The following is an 18,665-nucleotide window of genomic DNA, read 5'->3' as shown; positions in this document are numbered from 1 at the left end:
CAAAGTATTTGTTAATTTTACTTTGTTATAGACAGACACATGGTCAAAAGATAGACACTTAAAGTGCAAAAGATCATTGCGTTGAAAATTGCATTTCAAAGCTCATGTCATTGTTTATGGATGTATTTTCTATTGAATGCAACATCAAAGTACATGGTTTTGGTTCTTCATTTCCCAGTTTCTTTGTTGTGTGTATTTTTCTGCTTTACTTATTAACTAAAGGTGACTCAGTTACATTTTCAATACAATACCAGTAATAGCAGTAAACGGTTTTTAGCAGCCTTAACTTTATATAGAATAAGATTCCAGAATCAGAGTAAGGAAATTAATTCGTTTTGTACAGCACCTGTTTTTCACCAAGGTATAACAAAAAGGTTCACTAGTTGTAATGGTTGAAATCTATGTGAAGAGATATACAGACACAATACTTAAAAACAGAGTTGTTCAGTCATCTTTCAGTTGGATCAGACACTACTCAACCCAAGAAACGGAAAACTTCCAGAGAAGAAAACAGGGGACTGGAACACACTGATTAATTTAAAACCTTTAATTGTGTGATGGAAATGTTTTTACACTTTGCCTTCATCAGCGTCAACGTACACAAAGCCATGCAGCAAACAATTATAATCAAGCTAGAGCGGGTGTGCACTTGTCACTGGATATTTGGTTGAACAGGGTTTCAAAGGCTTGGAGTTTCACAGTCAGTCTCAAGTGGAAAACCCCAAGACAATGTCATAAATAAAAAACACCTTTCTGACTTATATTTACAATGATAACAGTCGAAATGTAAACATACATCAATTGTGGAAAATTAGAAGAAACGGGACAAATTAAATTTTTGATTTCTGCAGAGCCGCGAGGGTGTTTTTGTTTTCTTTTTCCCAGAACGTCTTCAGTGTACTGTTCACCAAGGTTCAGGAACTGCATAGGTGACTTTGATGGTTTCTCTCTTCAGTTTATGCACTTTAAGATGCCCTTAAAAGTAATTTTCTATAACGGTCTACCACAAAAGATGCAGCTCATCAGTGAGTTAGCATGATGGATTACAGATTCAGAAAACTGTTGAAGGGCAACTTTTAAATGGAGTTATATTTTCATATTAAAAACTGAGTGACTGGTAGTCACACAATAAAGAACTGTCTCGATGCGTGCTCAATCATCCAGGTAAGGAAATCTCAGAAAGTTGATTCGTGAAGTCACTTGGATGAGCGACAAAATGTTTCCCATTGAAAACGCTACGTCCAGATGAACAGAATCAACATTTTGGGACAGTAAAGTCTATTTGTTGCTTGGTGTAATTCCCAAAAATATAAACTATAGGATTAAAAATTGTTATCCTCATTACCAGACTCATCTTACATCAACCACAAAGTGCATAGTGCATATAGCAATGTACAGCTGTGCAGAAAAGAAAGTCAGTGTTCATATTAGCCTACTTTAAAAAATCTCCACTTTTCAGACTATAGCCGCATGTATAATTCACATCCTTCTACCTGTTTTACTGTAGCCCAGAGCAAATTCCCACAACTCCTCAGTTGGAGATGCCTAATCCATTTATATCTCTATTTAAACATGCATAATATAATTTGCACCCTAGATCTATGCTGATAAGTGATCTCAGTTGTCCAAGAGATATTTCTAATAACATCATTTACACTATCTCCCAACAGCTGGGCTCTGATATGTGCAGTGCATATGAATGACATTCATTGTCCAGGAAACCATTTTCTTAAAGGTGCTCTAGTTCTAACTTATGAACAGCTCCCAGGAGAGATATTGTCTTGGCTGTTATTGAATGAAAGGTGGATAGTGATTTTAACAATTGGGGCACTTTTGCTCTATTTTACAGTACGGAGATTATGACCCTGCTGTTCACAAGCCTGGCTTCTTGGCTGAGGAGGAACTGCTGCCAAAGAGGGTGAGTGATGGCCATTTACCGGCTGTGACAGAGAGGCTGATATTGTAACCGTTCACAAAAGCATAGCTGATATTGTTTTCACCTCGTGAGGCGGTGTGCGTGTGCGATCATGGCAAAATGTGGTCCTGGAGACACTTGATGTAGCAATGTATGTTTCTATGAATAGATGTTGTTAAATCAATAGGATTACAACAATTACAGTAATTTAAGGCTTTACAGGTGAGTAGTTGATCTCAAAATGAAGGCCAATTTACAGATAAGTGAACTGAAGTATCTGGTGTGATAGTTTACTCTCGATTGACATATTTGTTATATTATTGCATTATTAGCATTTTCCATCCATCCACCTTCTTCTGGTTATCCGAGGTCGGGTCACGTGGCCATTTTAATATGTGTTATATCCTCTGTATTTAAATCTGTTCCTCTCCATTTCAGGTGATTAACTTGTACCAGATGACTCCAGAAATGTGGGAGGAAAGGATCACAGCATGTTATGCGGAGCACAGGGGTAGGACTAGGTAAAAGCTGCCGCACTGAACTGGACTGCTGTGAAGTTCCACAGTCATCAGCACTATTTAAGTTTTGAGTTCACACGGGATGTGCCTAAAACTTGATACTGCAAGAAATGTTTTATGTAAAACTGGACTTGGCTTACATTGAAATGCAAAAAGGATTTCATAGCAGTTGTCTCTGAACTGAGGTTTTTTTGTATTTCAGCAGCATTACTAGATGGACTATTAAAAAATTCCATTAAATTAAAATTATTATTAATATTAATATTAAAAAGTCCATTAACTTATGAATTTACATCATTTAAGTGTAGCTAAACACCCTCTACATTCATAGGAAGCAAAATGAATGCAGCTATTTTAAGAGTAAATACTGCACTGTATATAGGTATTGCATTGCCCTAATTGCTGTAGTGAACCTAAAATGACAGGAGAATGAAAATCTATTTTTGTGCCATTGCACTTTGCTCCACCGCTAAACTGAGCTAAGCTGAAAATGATTAGGGAGCAAGTGTGAGGGATGTGGAGTGTCTTACAACTCTGTGGGTGGTGAGTTCAATGCTGGACAGTGATTTCTAAAAGCCATAAACCTCAGCACTTGGAAAAGTAATAACTGAGTCACTGGTACTGATCAATAACCCTCTCAACCCAATCAGTGGGAGGGAAGCTGGTGGTCCTCACCCAGCACGATGTCGTCCTGGAGACCCTTGCTATAGCCGGAACTCCCACTAAAGCAATTGCTTTGGTTGATTTGGCATGTATTTCTATTTCTTTAAAAACTCAGTACAGCCGTGAAGTTAGTGCATAAACACATCAAAGCAATTGACATGTTATGTGCTTCTACATGTTTTTCCATAAATCAAGCTCTCCCATATTATTTTTTCAGATCCTCAGTGTCTAAACCTAGTTAAAATTTGTTTACTTGGCATAATTCTCTCTTTCCTGTTAAAACTTTGATGAAGCTTAAATCATCAATTTCCCAACCACCCATATCATGCAGCACACTATTAAAAGTTTAGGGCTAAGTCTGTCCTAATTTTTGCTCAGCCATCAAAGTATGCTAACGTTCTTTTTTTTTTTTTTTTTTGCTAAGTTGACCCTGACTTGCTAACAGCACTGTAGAAAGAAAGGGAGAAGAGTTTTGTGCATTTGTTTTCTCTCCTGCAGTATTTAGAGTCTTGGAGGCATCGGAATAAGTCTCGTTTGCCATCAAGCATGACCTCTTAAGCCTGTTAGGGAATTATAGTTGTGTTTTGTGTCAGCACTGTGGTTATGTTTTCACCCTCGCAAGAGCTGCGTGGCAGAGTTTTTATAGATCACACAAACACGACAGATGCCACACACGAAAGCAGAAGAAACAAGGTCTGATCTCCTGTTTCGCTCTACTTCTGCACCTCCTCTCCTCCCACCCTCTGTCTTTCTCTTCTCTTTCCTCTGGATCCCTCTCAATCGTTTTCTCTCTTTCTGTCTTTGAACTAGGGATGAAGCTGAGATGGAGTATTTAAAAATAGCTCAGGACCTGGACATGTATGGCGTGAATTACTTTTTAATCAGGGTGAGTCAATGCTGCTTCGCTCCATCATCGCAAAAGCAGGTGATATAAGGGATTTGGAGGTGTGTCAGTTTCACCATGTTGCTATTAATTAAAGAATAGCCTGACTTAACTGATTGCCTTTTGATTCTATTAGTTATATTTTAAGAAATAGGTATATTTTAGGTTAAATATAGTGCTATTTAGCTCTGTATTTTCTAGGTGAGTCATCACAAAAACAACCCTGTAACACAAAGTAATCCACTGGTGGTGGCTATGGCCTTTATCAGTGTGTTCACTAAAAGCCGAGACATTTTGAAGTATCAACAAAAAGTAAAACCCGACTTAAGTAAATAGTTTTCAAGCATTCCTTTTCAGATTAACAAACACAGACTGCATATATACACCTAGCAATTGGCATTGTTTATCACAAATCTAGCAAAAAGTTTTGGCAAGCAGGAGCATCACAAAGCCACTACTGTTTAACCCTTTACAGCCGATCAGAGCGGGCACGCTCTGTTTTGCGTAACTATTTTTAAATCCCGGTAGCTCTGAAACCAAGTAAGCTAGCGCAATAATTTTTTTTGCATATGAAACTGGAGGAGTTGTACTTACATCTTATGCCATCAGCTTGTCCTAGGTCACAGTTTCCTTCCACATATAGCTTTGCAAAAACTGCATAAAAATCACTTGCAGCAACAAAAACATGATATTCCAGAAACACTCTTCGCCGATCCATCAGCTGTTTGTAACACTTCCTACGTCCATCAGCGCGAACTATCACATGACCGCATGACCTGCCCGAAACCGGAAGTGACGTCATTTTGCGGAAATGTAGTTTTTTACGATCGGGGCCTTATGAGCTTGTGTTTTACTTGTTATGTGTTTTAAAAAGTTATGTTTGACTTTATGACTTTCTGTGTCGTTTCTGGGATGCTTAAGACTCATATTGCACTGCTGGAAATAGTTTATTTTGATGCGCTGTTATTTTGCAAATTTGCACTATAATATTTATTTTCGTTTTTCCTGCAGTATATAAAAATTGGTGTATTTCAAAAATAAAACTATGAAGACACTCAAAATAAATTTCCTGTGGTGGGAAACTAGTTTGTGTAACTTTTTTGTATTTACAATTTTGAGGGATAAGCCTCTTAAATTTCTCTAACTAGAAATATATGTTAAAAAAACAAAAACGATTTTCAATTTTTTTGTAGTTTATTGCACTTTTTTGCAATTTATGTAATTACTATGCACCTAATGCAGACATATTATTAAAGTTTGGGCTATAATGGTTGTATTGATGTATAGCAACTTGAAATGCTCCCAAAAATGGCTCCACAGCATGTAAAAATATAATATAAGCTCTGGCGAACTTGGTTCTATGGTAGGTCTTAAAGGGTTAATGCAGGTACAAATAAATGGTGGCCGGAAGGGTGGTTTCACAGCTGCTTGCCAGTGGCCCTGAACAGCTGGGTAATAAAAAAGCTTTGTTTATTCTGCTGATATGCTTCAGAATAAAAAGGGAACAGATCTTCTCCTGGGAGTAGATGCCCTGGGGCTGCACATATACGAGCCAGACAACAAGCTGACACCCAAGTGCTCCTTTCCTTGGAATGAGATTCGCAATATCTCATACAGCGACAAAGAGGTGGGGAAATCTGCAGTTTAACGTCTTGATATATATTATTTGGACAAAAGAGAAGGTAATTGAAGTCATGGGAGTATAGGAGTGAGAGCTACCACTGTTCAGTGTCGGTTTTCAATCTTTTAATGAATTATGTTAAGCTTACGTTATCTAAGTTTATAATTGATAATACATTACAATAAAAAACATCAGTTAAAATAGGAGAAAAAAAATAATTCCCTGTTGTGTTTCTATGGATTCCAAAGAAACTGTCTTACAGAACAGGTGTGTTTTTTTTATTTTGTCATTTGACGATACATAATTATTATTGATGTTTGATAATACATCTTCTTGTTTCTTCAATGTTTAGTTTACAATCAAACCTCTGGATAAGAAAGCCAACGTTTTCAAGTTCAACTCTTCACGGCTAAGAGTCAACAAGCTGGTGAGTTGAGCTGAGATTCAAGTTGTTTTGACCATGATTAGTAAGTACTGCTTTTCATCAAAACACTTGAGTAGGCTGAAAAACATAAAGACAAATACTAGTAGTTAGTGGGAAATTAGAGTTTTGTAAACCATTTCTGTTATGTAGATCCTCCAGCTATGCATTGGGAACCACGACCTGTTTATGCGCCGGCGGCGGGTGGACTCGCTTGAAGTACAGCAGATGAAGGCTCAGGCCAGAGAAGAGAGGGCAAGAAAACAGGTACCGGTAATAGAAAAGCACAGAAACAGAAGAATGGGTTGAACTTGTTTCCAAATTTCTAGTCAAATACAAACACAAATTTGAACCTGATTTCTCTCTAATAAAAATGGCGTGGTCACACCATGTCATCACATAGTTTTTGCTGCTTTGGTGTATTTCAGTAAAGCTTTGTCACATTGTCTTTTTGTGCATCATCTTTTCCACTTCAGTTACCTTTCCACCTTTATGTTAACAGATCTTTTTTTTAATCTGTCTTCTTACCCGTTTCCATTTTTCCCCCACCATGTAATCTTATGTTTTACCACACTGCTAAATATATATATATGTATAATTCAGGTAGAAAGACAACGTCTGCAAAGGGAGAAACAGCTGCGGGAGGAGGCGGAGAGAGCCAGGGACGAATTGAAAAGGAGACTAATTCAGCTGCAGGATGAAGCTCACATGGCCAATGAGGCACTGGTAAGATTGAGTTGGTTCGATCGTTCTGGAGTTTACCATTGTGTTGATGGCTGTGACACATGCAGTATATGCCAGATTTAAAACAAAATAATTTTCTCTCAACATCAACAATATCTACAGGTAATTTCCTCCGAGTGTACATGCATGTACCTCCCGTTACAGTTTTTTCTTGGACATATCTTCTCTCTGTTTTTAACTTATCTTGTCCTCTATCTGTGTGTGTTTGCCCTTTCGTCCTGCGCTTCCTTCTTCTCTCCAGCTGCGTTCGGAGCAGACGGCGGACCTGCTGGCTGAAAAGGCCCAGATCGCAGAGGAGGAGGCCAAGCTGCTGGCCCAGAAAGCCGCCGAGGCTGAGACAGAGATGCAGCGTATCAAAGTGACTGCCATCCGTGGCCAGGAAGAGCGGCGACTCATGGAACAGAAGATGCTGGAGGCAAAGATGGTAGCCCTCAAGATGGCCGAGGAGTCCGAAAGGAGGTGGGGAGAAGAAGAAGGAGGACTGGGTGGATAAATGTAGAGTGTGTCCTGCTGTGGAGACTATACAGTGTATTTGTTTAGCTTTGTGGCTTTGGCTCAATAAGCAGCATTTCACTCAAATCCTCTCTCTTTGTATCCACATCAGACATTTGCACACAGTACATAATTTTCAGATATAAATAACTTATTCCCACATCTCACTAACTTCCCAAGAGTTGTTTTTCCTTATTGCCAGCTGCAACAGCAAGGATTGTATTGTTGTCACTTTGCAAGCCTGTTTGTCTGTGGTTGTGTGTGTGTGTGTGTGTGTGCACGTGAATATGGTGTATATGTCATTATAGTAAACAGTAAACAGTGTTCCTTGAGGCACCTGTTGTGTCGCAGAAACAACCAAAAGGGCGGTTTTGAGTGCTTTGTTAGGTTTTTATATACCTGTCTGTTTGTGGAAAGAAATGATCAAGATCATGGCTACACTAATTTGCATTCACAGTCATAAATCCTTTTTTAAAATTTCTAGTTGGAATAACAATGAAGTCCTGAGTGGCCCAGGAGCACATCAAAAAATAAGAACTTAAAACTTGTTTAAAATTTTAATTTCAAAGGCATTTTTTTCTGCACTGCAGCTTGAGTCACTCTGTTGCACTACTTTGGTCTGAGGCACGTCATCTGAACTAGAAGCACTAATATTTGTGCTAGTTAACGGATAGTAGCAATACCAAGTGATGGTGGTAGTCCCTGTCAAAGAGTCTCTTTTATAACACCGTAGTACTTGTAAGTTCTACAATACTAAAAGTGTATTTTTTGATCTGGGTTTATCTCTTCCTTGCAAAGCAATTTTGACATTTTCTTTTTTAAACTTCCTGAAGTAGATAAAATCAATCAAGTACACCGTGCGCTCTTGACTTTTCTTATTTCGGTAGCAGTCAGATGGATATAAAGAGAGTGGGACTTGACTGAGTGGTTTTATAAAACTTAATAGATGCCGATCAATTCATTTCCATACAAAAACAATATACATACTAAGAATATCACTTTACAGCCTCTACTTCACAGTTTATTAGGCAATCATTTCAAATGGATACCATTAACCACTTCTCAGTAACTGGAATTTTTGGATGAGCACTTTTCTGCAACAGAGAAAATTTAAACCTGTGGTACTCAACATGTAAATGACTCTGTCCACTCAAACCCTCGAGGCACGTAGCTCCCCCACAACTGCTGAATGTTCAGGAACACAATCAAAAGAAATGTAATCTCTCGCATGTAACACTTTTATATCTTTGTGCGGATACTCGATGGTGAAATAATGGAGTCGGGAATGATTGTCTTCTGGGGTCATACATCAATCATCTACGTAATAACAAAGTGACATTCCAGGTTCACTGAGTACCAATGTACCAATTATGTAAGATAATTTTTGGATTTGGTTTAGATAATTCTGTTTCCTTGGAAGGACTGGGAGGTGAACGAAAGAATAAAGTATCAATCTCTCTGTCTGTTTATACCTCAGGGCCAAGGAGGCTGAGCAGCTGAAACAGGACCTGCTGGAAGCCAGGGATTCTGAGCGCAGAGCAAAAAACAAGCTGCTGGAGATTACCAGCAAGGCTGTCTATGTGGTAACTGACCCAAGGCACACACACAGGCTTGATCTTCACATATTCTTCAAACGCATAGGTAGATAACGTAATTCATGCAGTACATAGTATCTGAAAAGGTCAGATATGAGTGTTCACGATCAAACAGGGAGGCTGAAACTATTCACAATCTGTTTTCAGAAATACATCAGTAAGCCAATAATCAAGTAAAATGACCATATATTTTCTCATATTACCGAATCAGTTATACCATTTTACCTTTTGATCTGTGTACAGAGGATCAGAAAAGATAAAAGATATGCCCTTCATGACAAAATGATGTCACAAACCCCAACACACTTTTCCTACATGCATGCAAAACCAAAAAAAGCAGCATAATCATACATTATTGAGAATTTAAAGGAATGTCTGCTTAAAAATAACCAATACACCATTCATTGCATCTCTGTGTTTATAAAGATCACTCTAAATGTAATATACTTTTTTGTAATTTATATTTCTAAAGATTATGTTTCCTCCATAGTTCTTTGATATACTTTATGTATAATTTCCTAAAAGATTATCCATAAAAAATAACAAGTGACACAGAGAGAAAATATCTTCTGTGGAAAACCATCAACAAATGGTGGTGCAGGTGCACATGCAGTGTAGTTTCACAGAATGATAATATATCCCCATCTGGAAAATTGTGTGTTGTGGGTCTTAAATATGACATGAGCATATAGGGTTACCAGTTTTATCTGGACTCCTTAAAACACACATGTTCACACACTGACACATGCAATTGTTTTCATACAAAGCCAAACAGAACAGGAGATACTTGCAAAAGACCAGGCACCACATCAGGCAGCCTACACAAGGGCTTTCAGCATGTTAAAAACCCACACATTCCACATTCATTAGCCTGTGCGCGCGCGCACACACACACACACACACACACACACACACACACACACACACACTGAGATACTGGTGATTGATATAATATGAATGAGGATCCTAAAGAAATATATAAAGACATACTAGTGCACTTACACATTACACAATTTACATTTTGGTGTATTAGGTTGTGACATATGCATTTCAAAAAATTTAATCAAACCCTAAAAGCACATTTTTATCAGCTCATGTGCCCTTCTTCACTTTGTCTGTTACTATTGTGTCCTTGTGTCATATTTTCACACATTGTTGCTCATACACTCTGCAAAAACCACATATTTTTATTCTGTCTTGCTCGCTTTTGTTTCTCTTTCTATCATTTTTATGTCTGAAAGTAATGCCTTTTTTCCCCTATTTGTAATTTAAGATTACTGTCACTTCATAAACCTCTACCTCATTGTTTTTTTTTTTCCAATCCTAGTCCCCAGGACTGGCACCTGACAGCATGCCTCAAGATGTCAGCTTCAGTAGAGAAAACCTCAGTTTTGACTTTAAAGATACTGACATGAAACGTCTATCCATGGAGATCGAGAAGGAGAAGTAAGTAGCCAATTCTGTGCTGATCCTACTTATTATTTTGACTTAAAACTGCACCTTCTCACTTTCTGGTTGTGTGGCTCCACCTATTTGCAGTTGTCATTGGAAGGAATTAATCAGTTGAAAAGAAATGCATATTTTAAGTGCTTTTGAATAACCTCAGAATATGCTTGAGAAAGATTTAAATTGGTCCAGGAGCACCATCATTTTAAATATGCACATTTTAATTCAGGGCTCTGGTGAATATTTGACCCCTCAGCATTAACTGAAGTTGTTCTGCTGCCCGTATTTGGCCATTTTATTTCAGTAGTTCTTGTAGGTCACTGTTTGCAGACAGGAAAAAGTACATTTTGACAAGTGTGACCCTGACTGTACGGTTGGGTAAATTACCTGGGTCTTAGTTGTCATCTAATTGGGTAATTAGTTTTTTTTTTTTTTCAAAGAGTAGGATTGCAGGGCAGCAGCTAGCTGGTAATTTTTCACAAAACCAGAAAACTGCAGCGGAGTTGAGAGACACATGCTGTAAAATAGCTGATTGATTTTTGTTGTTTTTCATTTAAGTATTTCTGGTAGCTAAAATAATAATTAAAAAAACAAACACTTGTATACATGTAAAAGTGAAATATTTGAACAACAGGGTGAGAGTAATGTACTAAAAAAATTATTACAGTGTAAATTCAGGTTTTTACGAATGCGTTTCTCTCTAAAATAGCAATTCAGGTCAGTGAGAGGCAACTGATTTATCCAGAAGAGAACTGCATTATGATGAACTTGTCCACTGTACAAACCTGAAACCTATGTGTAATAGCTGACCTGTACGATGTGTAGAGCACAAAAAATTAGTTACAGTCAAATGACAGGTCATCGATTTATTAATGGAGATACTTTTAATGTGCCTCATGCAGAAATGCATGTGCTGCTCTTATTTTTTCTGCAGGAATAGTGGGTCTCTGGGTACGTAGTAATTTAATCTTACACACTAACTCAGGTCCCATTAATATCTGCGTTTTGATAGACATTTCAATATGGTATTAAATTGCCCTGATAGAAGTAAAAAAAAAAAAGAAAGAAAGAAAGAAAATGAAGGAAGAAGAGAAAAAAATGAGAATGTACATGAAGTCAGGATGTGTGTGAACCACTTTGCAAAACCCATGCAGAGATTTTTTTGTGTTCCAATGTCTGTGTAGAAATGTGTCTAAAAGCTAAAACACTGAAGAATGTAAACACGCATGCATGTATACTTTTTGTATCGGGGGGTTCTCCTCCCTCCCTCTGACATTACATGTTAAGTTCAGTTCAGTTCTGCTCTGTTTCATTAAAATACCAGTGTTATTGATTGGAACAGAAATACAGAAATGTACAATTTCTAGGAAACAATGTGTTGCAAATCTTATTCATGTAATGCATAATTCATTTAAATAAGTTGCTCCACAAATGTTGCATTCTGAAAAGTAAACTCATGTAAATACATATGCACAAAAATTCTCCTTTCCACACATCTCAGTTCTTTAGTAAGTACAGACAGTAGCATTTTAACAATGGTACACACTGCTAGTAAGTCTGGTTTGTTGTGCCTGATGTGTGTGTTTTCAGCAGTTTCACCATTACTATAGTGTGCTAAAGTAGCAAGTGATAAAAATTATTTATTACATTTTTCCAGCTCATTTTCCCCCTCTGCATTCACACGCATACCCAGCTCCACTTGATTAAAATTTCTCCACATTGTTGCCAACTTTATTACAATAAGAAGAGATCATTTAAAATGACTGAACATGATTTATTGAAGAAGAGAGTTTGAGTTTCTATTTGACTATTAGACTTCAATGAAGCTACATAGCAGAGCAGAGTGTGGCAATGGTAGGAAGTAGGACAGGACCCCCCGGAGTCCACATGTTTATGGTGGCAGAGATGAAGCAGGTGGAAGCCGAGATGGGAAGGACGTGGGTTGCAGGAAAGAGAGTCGGAGAGTTAGAATGACAGAGGAGCAGTGAGGTTTAAAGCACACAGAACACAAGCTGATTGGCTGACAGGAAGAAAGAAGAATAAAAATTGGTGATAGAAATGAGCGATGATGACAAAATTCAGTTTGAAAGTGTGGGAAAGAGGAAGTCATGGACAGGATAGACTAGCAGCACAGACTCCCAAGAATGCAGGCAAATGTGGGAATACAGATCTTCCTTATTGAACTTGCACATAAGATAAGATAAGATAAGATAAGATAAGATAAGATAAGATAACCTTTATTAAGCTTCTTTTAGTGATTTTTTTCAAAGCGCCCATTTTTTAATGCCCAAAAAGTTACACACTTTTTTCTCCCAGCAGCACATTCAGCTCATCACTTGGCAGCAGAATGAGCTGCACATGCAAACGTACTAGATCTTTGAAGATATAATAATTTTTAAATGTGAATATAGCTGAAATCAAAGGTTAGCTATTGCCTTTAGCTTATCTACGTAGCGATGTTGTCAGATTACATCACAGTGGGAAAATAAGGATTTTATCAAAACATCAACTTGGTCAACAGTCACTGTTTCATGCTCATTCTATTGTCTGATACCAGAAACTGAAAATTATGTGATGAAAACAGCCTTCTTGGGTATTATATGCAAGGACAGAAGGACAGCTGACACAGTGATGTCATGGATATGCTAATTACCGCGAGATGTCACTGTGGCAGGCTTTAGCTACTTCCTACAGACTGCTGGCAGTACATTTTCAAATGGAAAAGGACATTCTGTCTTTATCTTTAGTTAAACAGAATTTATATCAAAACTTGAATCCACATATTCTGTCTTTTTGTACGATGTCATATTATAGTGTTATACCGCTTTTAAAGCCAAACTTTTAATGTGTCCTTTGGCGGCCTATTTGATATGAAATCATATGGTGTAATTCTGGACTTAATTTAACCTTATTGTCACTGTGTTTATTCTTAATGACCATGGAAATAATGGCTGTTTCTCAACTGGCAATTTGTTCATGCATAGGGTTGAGTACATGGAGAAGAGCAAGCACCTGCAGGAACAGCTGAATGAGCTGAAGACGGAAATTGAAAGTCTGAAGCTGAAAGAGAGGGAGACTTCTCTAGACATCATTCACAATCAGAACACAGAACAGGGGACCAGCAAGCACAGTAACTTTAAAAAGGTAACTCCCAGCTCAGCTGCCACATAAACATACACAGTCCTTAAAAAATAAGATGTTTCCCAGTAACCTTGGCTTGTCTGTCCATATTTGTGTTCACACAGAAATAGTTTTCAATAGGCCTTCAGATCCAAAACAGAAATCTGATTACCTCTGCTGTTTACCTCGAGGTTATATATTGGAAAAACGAATAATCAGATATTACACTACATAAATAAACACCCACACATCTGACAAAAAAAACCATCTTTCTGAATTTTGAAAGTAAAATTTCAAGATGTCAGTGGGTGCATGGGCACTAGCAGTGCAGTTGCAGAGGAGAAGAGATAAGAAAGTGTGAGTAAAGCTGTCTCAGCAGCTACTACTATTTCAAGCTAATCTGACTTTAGTTTTAGGGGGAGGCAAACTGCTACTGATGCCAGGTACATGTGATCATTATTTTAATTAAAAACAGCAAATCTTGAAGCATAAAGTGGTTCTGGAAGTGAAGCAAATGCATTGGATATTTTTCTCATGGTTAATGAATATAAATGAGCACTAAAACATCTAATGAAGTGAGAAACACATCACTACATTTACAGTTATTTAAGCCATTCAACTGCTATCCAATGAGCTTACATGAGCCACATTTACAGTATTATGAAGTTTAAATAAACTCTGAATACTTCCTGGATGGCCCCCTCCTATTGTAGCGACAACAACTGTATATAAAAGATGGACTTAGCAACCAGGTCTAAAAAAATAAAGCTGTTGTTTCTAGTAGCAGGGCAACGACTATATGTGCAAAAACAAGTATTCATGAATTTATGGTCTCAGTCACTCAAGTCTTATTGAGCCATTTTGTAAATTATGGTGCTCATTTGAGTCAAAAAGAAGGTTAAAGCAGGGTAAGCTACAGGGGTTATGTTTGTGATTGACAGGCAGCCATGAGCATGCAGTGCGATGTATTTCCAAATCATATATACCTGTTGCTGTGACACATCTGGTTCCAAAGACAAAAAATGCACCAGATAAAGAGGTCAGCTCAAGGCTTCACGTTGGAACAACAGGTGACGTCACAGTAGCCTACTTGTGTCCATCTTTTAGGTACAGTCTTTGTGAAAATCTGTGCGTTTGCATTCATCTTATAGCAACTCCATTAGTATTAGCGATTTCATCTCACCCAGTCTCTGGTTTAGTAATGATATAAAAACAGTAGATGTGACAGGCTCTTGGCCTGTGGGATATTTCATAATTGATTGGTCAAAGTCAGCAGCATTGTTATAAAAAGATTATATTTCCGCTGTCCTCTGATGAACTGGCAGATTAGACTTGTTCTCCTTTATCCTACCACTCCAGTATCTCTCTAATTTAAATAAAAGTATCAAATAAAAATTTGGGTTGTTCACAGCACATTGTGTAACAAAAGAGCCCACCCTCCTTCGTTTTGTCTCTGAGTGTAAAATACGCTTGTTAGGGGGAGCACTAATTGATTTTTGCTTGGTGATTAGTCATTTGGATTGATGGGGGCACCTCTGACATGCAAGTGGAAAAGGAGCTGAGTTAAAAGTGTTGCTTTAATTGAACCAGAGGCGTTGGCATTTATCTTGTTAGTGAGGGAAGGGGCCAGGCCTCGTGGCATTGTAGGGGGAAGGGAAAAGAAATCAAGAGTGAGGAAGCTAAGTCAGCTTTGCTAAAAGAGGTGAGAAGTTTAGGGAAGGCGGGGGGCGCACTAAAAAGGAAGAGGAGTTTGAAGGAGGCTGAGTCACGGATAAGTTCCAAGAATGCACTGTGAAGTTAGTGACCAGGGGGTGGTTGGGGTGAGGAGGAGACGGTGGGAAAAGAAGAGCAGAGGGAATGTGGAACGAAGCACAGATCACTGAGCCCAAAGCATCAGGACCAGCTGCAACCCCGGGCAAAGTTTTCTCCTCCCAGACTCACTCTCCCCCTTTGGATGATTAATGAACGTTCCTTTGACACGGCACAGTGCCTTTGCACTTCATCCAGGCCACAGTTTCTGTTTTGTTAGCACCAGGGCTTACAGAGAGCTCATTCTCTGTAAATAAGTCTCAATACAAGAGCTTTAGAGATTCTGTGTGAAGTTTAAGAGAGGCAGTGCTTTTTTTATGCTATATGTGGCAGTCCATTCAGACCGTATGAAGTGGCAGACAAAGGAGGTTAGCTATTGTACAAAAGCATTTCTTTTCTGGAAATATCTTGCTGCTGTGTCTTTCATAGCACTAATACCTGGAACATCGAGGAAAGAGTTTTTGCTCTTTCTAAAGTGGAGTTTGTGACCAGTGTGGAGAAAAATGCTCGAGAGTTAGATACAGATAAGCATGCGGTCAGACTTTAACACACACAAATATAGCTCAGGCTTTCTGTCAGCAGGGACACTAGAAGGTGATCAGTAAACATAACACTGCTAATCCATCCCTTCCCACACATTATCTGTTTGGATTTGCTTAAGTCCCTCAATCAGCACATTCCCCAGAAAAAACTGGATTTCCTGAACTGTCCTCCTTCATCCCCCGTGTAATATTGACTTTGGCAGTCGGTTTAATTCCCTTTGCCCTGCAGATGTTAAAAAGAGAAACTAGTTTGCCCAGCCAATTTGCCTTGGTGCGGTCTTATGCAGTATTAGATAAGTCAACGGTTAGCTTCACCTGAATGGTTAAAGCACAGCCAGTGACCCGAATTAATCCATCACCAGCTCATTTAAACCTGGAGAGAAAGACAATTAACAGTTTTTTCTCTGACTGGCATTGATCTCCCACTTCTCTCCTCATCTGTTTGATTGTCTGTAGCAGAGAGCTGGAAAACCTGCAAAGTTGTGTTGTACCCTGATTGAGTTGTAAACCTTAATAGAGGCAGATTTTCTTTCAGTTTCTGGATATTATAATCTATGTAGGGTGTATCAACAACATTGCATGCCTTTACACCATCAGAGATTCATTACAATCAGAATAACCTTCGGGGTATATTTGCAGTAAACACGCCAAAGAATCTCCAATTATCCTCTTCTTGTGATCATTTAGTCTTTTGATTAGTCAAGGGAAACAAGTCAGATTATGTGTTTGGCTTTTCTAGTGTCTAATTAAAAGTGCTTCATCAGAGAAATAATTGGATTACACATGCATGTGTGTACATTCAGAATTACAGCTACCTGCTAACCAATTTTTTGTCAAATCACATTTCTTATTGTGTCAGTATGTATAAGCATGCTGACCATCTGCACGCTGCACTCTTTTTATGGTGTCTTGGTTGAAAGTCAGGGTCTTGCACACACTGTGTGTATTGGGAATAGACAGAAGGATTAGATCAGGCAAAAAGGCTAAGGGAAAGGCCAGGCGATGACTTTCATGATCAGAATCTCCAATAAAGATTTCTGTCTTTTTACTTATTTTGATTGCTTGCCAGAATACTCCTCCTCTTGTGTTTATTTTTACCCCTCATATAAAACCTCACCACACCTTTGTTATTGATTCTTACACAGCTTACACTACAGAGCACCAAGTCCAGGGTTGCCTTCTTTGAGGAACTTTAAACAACAGAGCTGCAGAGATGAGGATGAACAACTGCCAAGAACCTCTTCTATATGCACTCCTGGTCAGTTGAAAAGACAGATCACCCTGCAAGGCTTTATGGTTTTCTTCCTCCTAAAAAACACTGTGGACAAAAAGACAAAACAAAAAAATGCCCACTGCCTTAATCTGCACCAAATCTTCGTGCCTTGCGTATGCACAAACAAGAATGCATGCCTGTTCCTGCACTAAATCTTAAATTCATTCTTAAAATGAGTGCTTGTTTACAGTGAGAGTGTGTTTCATACAGCACAAGCTCCAGGAATGTTTTGAAGTGAACTTGTGTGTGGGATTTGTTATTGTCAGAGAATAAGCATTGACAGTGAAAAAGGGAGTGAAACTGCACTGTTCCTTTTCGACTCTGAGTCTGATGTGGTTATATTTGTGGTGCTTAAATTGGTTATTATATCTTGCCCAGCTCTGTATTGTCCGATTGCAGAGCTGTTTCACAATTCAAGAAGAAATTAACGTGAACAGATCTGAGCAAGAGAGGTGATGATTACATATCGATCCCACTTTGAAGCAAATGTTTAATATTTAGTGTTGTAAACAACAACTGATCTTAAACTTCCCGCTGCTTCAACACTGACCATTTGTTATAGTCAACTTTACTGATAATCCCAATGGATTCCGCCGTTGAAATTGAATGTTTGACCATTAAATACTGGTCATTTAGGGAGCCATTTTAATTTTATTGTTTGTGGTTTCTTTTTCTCAACACTAAAATGTATCTTTATAACCAGGAATTTGCCTTAGCTGTGTTGTGTGAGCAGTGTTTGTCTCAGAAAGCATGTCCATGTGTTAATCATGAGGCCTTAATACCTACATATATGTATTGTATACATAGAGATGTCACGCTACATATCTCTAGCTGCCTTGCGCATATAGTTATTGTGTCCTTACATAATGCACCGGGTGCACTGTGTTATACTCTTGAAAATGAGGAAATGGTCATTTTTACTAGGTGGTTCTTGGAATTTAAACTGGATCAAGGAAGTGTAATACCTTAGATGTGAGCTTTTGTCACATCTGAGATCCATCTCAGCTTTTTTATTGTATTTTCTGTTTTTTGTTTTTTTTGTTTTTACTTTTTTGTGACCACAACCACTTTTTTAAAAACATAAATTAGCATCTATTTTGAATTAATGTGTCTTTTTGAATTAATGTGTTCTTTCCCACTGAAAGCAATTTATTCTGGAGAATTATAATGTGATATATATATATATATATATATATATATATATATATATATATATATATATATATATATATATATATATATATATATATATATATATACCTTCTGACTGCATTTAGCAAGGATAATAAGCAGTATTTAATGAAACTGTGGGTGAAGTTACAGTATCTATTTTACGTATCCATACATTTTCATAAAAACATGAGATTTGTAAGTTTTGCATATCAAATAAAAGTATATCAGGTATGATTTTTGTGTGTGTTGTGAATTTCTTTTCACATCAAACGACTTTTTCTTATTATGGCAGACTTTGATGAATGTCAGCTTTGATATGGCTGGTGCACCCAGATGATTTTCACTTAACCCAAAAAGACATTCACTTTAAAAAATCAAGTGTTATGTAAGCGCCCTCCATCCTGTGCCAGATCACATACTTTGCTTCCTTGAGTGACAAGGTGCTTGCGT

General features: G+C 37.9%; 1 protein-coding gene across 1 annotated transcript in view; it reads left to right on the top strand.

Annotated features, from left to right (window-relative positions):
- nf2a (NF2, moesin-ezrin-radixin like (MERLIN) tumor suppressor a) overlaps nucleotides 1–18,211 on the top strand; it is a 31,801-nt gene extending 13,590 nt beyond the window's left edge. Inside the window, exons 5-16 of the mRNA XM_086315206.1 lie at nucleotides 1,850–1,918; nucleotides 2,354–2,436; nucleotides 3,907–3,982; nucleotides 5,472–5,606; nucleotides 5,953–6,027; nucleotides 6,175–6,288; nucleotides 6,625–6,747; nucleotides 7,007–7,224; nucleotides 8,735–8,840; nucleotides 10,180–10,298; nucleotides 13,283–13,442; nucleotides 16,915–18,211. Coding sequence (XP_086171332.1) covers nucleotides 1,850–1,918; nucleotides 2,354–2,436; nucleotides 3,907–3,982; nucleotides 5,472–5,606; nucleotides 5,953–6,027; nucleotides 6,175–6,288; nucleotides 6,625–6,747; nucleotides 7,007–7,224; nucleotides 8,735–8,840; nucleotides 10,180–10,298; nucleotides 13,283–13,442; nucleotides 16,915–16,965 — 1,329 coding nt within the window. The 3' untranslated portion in view covers nucleotides 16,966–18,211. The remainder of the gene's footprint in view (nucleotides 1–1,849; nucleotides 1,919–2,353; nucleotides 2,437–3,906; nucleotides 3,983–5,471; nucleotides 5,607–5,952; nucleotides 6,028–6,174; nucleotides 6,289–6,624; nucleotides 6,748–7,006; nucleotides 7,225–8,734; nucleotides 8,841–10,179; nucleotides 10,299–13,282; nucleotides 13,443–16,914) is intronic.
- The last annotated feature ends 454 nt before the right edge of the window (nucleotides 18,212–18,665 follow it).

Source organism: Aulonocara sp. 'chitande type north' Nkhata Bay, linkage group LG12 (genome assembly GCF_057382095.1).
Source record: "Aulonocara sp. 'chitande type north' Nkhata Bay isolate Kocher_YH1m ecotype deep benthic linkage group LG12, A_spYH_male_GT1.1, whole genome shotgun sequence".
Taxonomy (NCBI): Eukaryota; Metazoa; Chordata; class Actinopteri; order Cichliformes; family Cichlidae; genus Aulonocara; species Aulonocara sp. 'chitande type north' Nkhata Bay.
This window is presented reverse-complemented; position numbering and strand designations above follow the sequence as displayed.